Source organism: Crocuta crocuta, unplaced genomic scaffold, assembly GCF_008692635.1.
Source record: "Crocuta crocuta isolate KB4526 unplaced genomic scaffold, BGI_CrCroc_1.0 scaffold3, whole genome shotgun sequence".
In the NCBI taxonomy this organism is placed as follows: domain Eukaryota; kingdom Metazoa; phylum Chordata; class Mammalia; order Carnivora; family Hyaenidae; genus Crocuta; species Crocuta crocuta.
In genome coordinates, this window is record NW_027529934.1 from 10578645 (window position 1) to 10583044 (window position 4400).

At 39.8% G+C, this 4400-nt stretch overlaps 1 protein-coding gene across 1 annotated transcript in view; it reads right to left on the reverse strand.

The window, feature by feature from the left end:
• TRMT1L (tRNA methyltransferase 1L) overlaps positions 1-4400 on the reverse strand; it is a 42570-nt gene that overhangs the window by 37751 nt on the left and 419 nt on the right. Inside the window, 1 exon segment of the mRNA XM_077763269.1 lies at positions 4282-4400. This exon segment is cut by the window's right edge and continues 44 nt beyond it. Within this exon segment, the coding sequence (XP_077619395.1) occupies positions 4282-4400 (119 nt within the window).

Sequence of the window (4400 nt, forward strand, 5' to 3'; positions counted from 1 at the left end):
ATACAGCCACCTCTATCAGGCCCCTGGCTGGATGTAGTATGTTTGGAGAATGGGGTTGGTTAGAGAACAAGCAGTCAAAAATGTATACAGATGATGGAAGGCATAAATTCTATGAAAGTTAGTCTGGGGGCGCCTGGGGAGCTCAGTAGGTTAAGCATCTGACTTCGTCTCAGGTCATGATCTCAAGGTTTGTGGGTTCCAGCTCAGAGCGGGGAGCCTGTTTCAGATTCTGTATCCCTCTCTCTACCCCTCCCCCACATGCACTGTCCCTCTCTGTCTCAAAAATAAACATTAAAAATAAAAAAAAATAAAAAAAGTTTGGACTTTCATCTTCAGGCAATCTGAAGTCTGTAGGCTTTTGAGGAAGTGAATAATATGATTTGAATGCATTTAAGGAAGTTATTTCTGGCTGTAGAACCTAAGGTCAGTAACTGAAGTGAGAAACTAGCAATGGAAAGGTACAGAATAGATGGTTAAAAAAAAAAGCAGAGAACTTTGGATTTGAGAAATAACAGTGAATGAAGGGTAAATTCAAGAATGATTCTAGTAACATTTCAAGTTTATATGGTTGAGAATAATGGTTCATTAACCAATGAAGGAAGTGGAAAAAATTCTGGCAGAAAAGGAAAGGAGAAAAAGGAATTTAGTTTTTGATATAGTGTGCTTGAGGTACTACGGTATTCATATTCAAGTTTATTATGCAGTTGAACTGTTTTTGGAGCTCAAGAGGGATATAAATCATAAATACACATAAATACACATAATGTGAAACTAGGTGCTTAAGAAAGCCCCAGGAAAAAACACTGTGAAAAAAGAGAACAGAAAGGTCAAAGTCCAGTTCCAGGAACACATTTTTAGGTTTCTCAAACATTATTCATTCTTCAAATGACTTACTTGTAAACTTGGAATATATGAATAAATCTTTACAAAATGTATTTAATATACTTTTGATTACAGGTGTGGAGGGATGCATTACCCAATGTTGCTGAACCCACTACTGATTAATATAAATAGATACATTCTGGAAATGAGGTATGAAGGGATGTAGGTCACGTAAGACACACTGAGGAAAAATAATTAGGAGGGTAGATTCAAAAAGAATAAATGGTAAGGAGAATCAAGATAAGGCAGAAGCCAAGAGAAAAGAGAATGAAAAAACAAATAAATGTTTTAACACTAAGTAACACAAATTGTTGCAGAGATTAAGTAAAAGACCACCGGATTTAGTTTTAGCAAGTCTCCAGTGGCCTTTACAAAAAAAGGGTTCAGTGAGGTGTTTGGGAATACAAATGGGATTAGAAGAAACAAAATACAGAAAATTACAGATTATTTCTTTCAAAAAGGGTAGCAGTATAAAGAAGGAGATAGATGGAACTGTACGTCACTTTTTCTTTCTTTTTAAGGACAGAGAGACTTGAATATACATATCCCCAAGGAAAGTAGTATTTACAAAGTGGGAGCTTGAATATACAAATACAAGACTGGGAGATGAAAACTGAACCTTCTAGATCCCTACCTAGACAGAAGCGTAAACTGTAGGGCTCTCCAGTTCTCCTTATATAGTTAGGTTACATAATTTAGAACCTTAGGCCTTTTAAACTCTGTTCTTGGCATTGCTACCTTCCTGCCTATTCCTCTCCAAGCTTCACTCCCAGTTCCTTTTTTTTTTTTAACCTTCTGTATAATTTGTCCCCTTATTTGTCTCCTCCACAAATAAGCAGTTAAGAAGGCAGGGGCTATGCCTTACTCAGTTTTGTAATGGCTACGTGCCTAATACAATATCTCACACAGCAGGCACCACAGTTTGTTAAATAATTTTTAAAAATCATTAGTCATTTTTGGATGGAGCAGCACACTGAGTCAATAATTTTGGAATTCAATTCAGCATCATCAGACATTCCTACTCAAATGTATTAAAAGACAAATTTCTACCTCATTTTTAAGAGAAAAAGAGCAACATATGTTATTGGTTAACTTGTTATACGAGGTACTATTCAAGTGACTTTATAAAGAGATAAAACTTCTGTAAGTAGGCAAAATATTTTCCCATTTGAGCAAAAATTTTTCATTGCTAGGTGAGACAGTAAGATTCAGGCAATGAATCCATGTGTACAAACCAATCCATTTCATTTGTAGTCATAAAGGCTTTTGGCTTCCAAAGTTCAAAGATCTGTGTATGTGAAACAAGATATATAGTGCTATATAAAGACGTGCTTTGTGAAATCTTTCTAAGTTGTACAAAATAAGAGAAAAGGGCCTATAAGTTAGAAGAGAACAATGAAAATCCTGTGGTCCACTATCAGAGAAAACTCTCAAAGATCTGTCAAGATTCACGATATGCCTGAAATTACTTCCTGGTTCAAGACAGCAGATATCAGACAATCCGTACTTAAATCACTCAGACTTTTTGTAACACACTAATCATCCAGAAGTCAGTAGGCAAACCTCTGGTTAAATCAGATAAATTCAAAATGCTAGGAGGTTCTTTTACAACTTCTATTACTTTTTCCTCATTTTTCAATTCTATTGCAGATATGTCATCTTCACCTTGCCTACTTAAGGCTGATTTCAAAGGACTAACCAGACCATATGAAAGTAATTTTTAAAGTGAGATTAGTATGCATTTCTAATGCATTTCAGATTTCTTTTTTTTTCTTTTTTTCTTTTTTTATGTATAAGCTTCTCTTCCTACTTTTTTATTTTTTTTAAATGTTTTATTTATTTCTAGGAGAGAGAGAGAGAGAGACAGCGTGAGCAGGGGAGGGTCAGAGAGAGAGGGAGTCACAGACTCCGAAACAGACTCCAGGCCCTGAGCTGGCAGTCAGCACAGAGCCCGACGCGGGGCTCGAACCCACGAACCGCGAGATCATGACCTAAGCGGAAGTCGGACGCTTAACCGACTAAGCCACCCAGGCGCCCCGCATTTCAGATTTCTAAAGCATTATATATTTGTCTCTGTAACCCATTTTCAGGTTTCTCAAACATCATACATTCCTCAAACGACATACTTGTAAATTCCAGAATATACAGCTTCCCAAACTATGTTTCACATATTCTTGCTGGTGGGGAGTTGAAGCAGCACACATTCCCTAAAGCTGCAGAACCAATTCTGATTAATACAAACAAATCCAACCTCGAGGGGAGGAAGGGAGGCTACTTACTCGGGAGAGTGTACCCCCCACCCCCACCCCCCAACGTAGCTGGGGGTGAAGAAGCCACTGTCCTTATCTTTACCTGCTAGCTCGGATTTACTACGAGGAAGAGGGGCCTACCTGAGGCACGCTGTCCTGGTCTCTGAGCGGCCCTACTCTTTAATCTACTGTAACAACTTATATACGGCTTTAAAATTGCACAACTCTATTAGACTCTAACTATCCAAGTGTTGTATAAATCTTAAATTCACAACTGGCCTAGAGGTAGGAAAGAAAATGAATTAATTAAGTCATTTTGTTACAATTCAGAAAGAGCATGAGGGTCAATTTTTGGACCATCAAATAATTTTTTTAACAACACAAACACAACCCTTCCTTAGATTTTACATTTTAAAACGTTCAGAAGATTCTTAAGAGTGTTAGTCTTTATGGCCCAATAAATCACCACCTAGAAAACATGCACGCACATACAGAAGCACAGTCATCCGCGCTATTAATTTTCAACAGTCGACTTCTGATGGAACTGGAGTACAAAACTCAATTGGTATTTCTCTCTGAGGGAAGACATCCATAATTTAGTCGACCCTTTCTTAAACTAGTTATCGGCCTCAAATTCTTTTTGGAAGCAAGCTGCTGAGAAAAACTAAGTAATAAAAACTCCTCTATTTGTGCGTGGCGAGCATAAAAGCTAGTTGACAGCAATGGTTTCTAAATTTGGCAGCTAGGATCTACTACAGGAAACAGGTTGCCTCGGTTACCGTGTCACTTTTTGAAGGACTTCGTGAACCATGGCAGACGGCGCTGAGGGAAACTACCAAATCAGGTGGAACTTCCTATTTTCCTTCTCAGAAAAGACCCCCTTTAAGGAAGAAGCTCTCAACCTCATTTCCTTCTATCTGCAGCACCCACAAATCCTTCACCATGATGTTCTCGAGGTTTGTGGAGATGCCTTCTCCCATTCTGTACCCGCTTTACCCACTACACGGGCCCCTCCTTCCTCCCCCCACATCCCTAAACCTGCCTTTCCCCGTAAAAACCATGCCAGTGAAAAAGGGCCTCCCCTAGTCCCGAGCAAAGCGCACTTTCTCGCTTCTCTTGCGGCAGAAAGATCTGGGCCTCCTGCACTTACTGCTTTCAGCCTCGTCAGGGGCAGAGGCTAGGGACGGGGACAGGGCCGGAGCCTGGGCCAGGGCAGGGGCTGGGGCTGGAGCCGAGGCCGGAGTCGGAGCCGAGGCCAGGGCCGGGGCC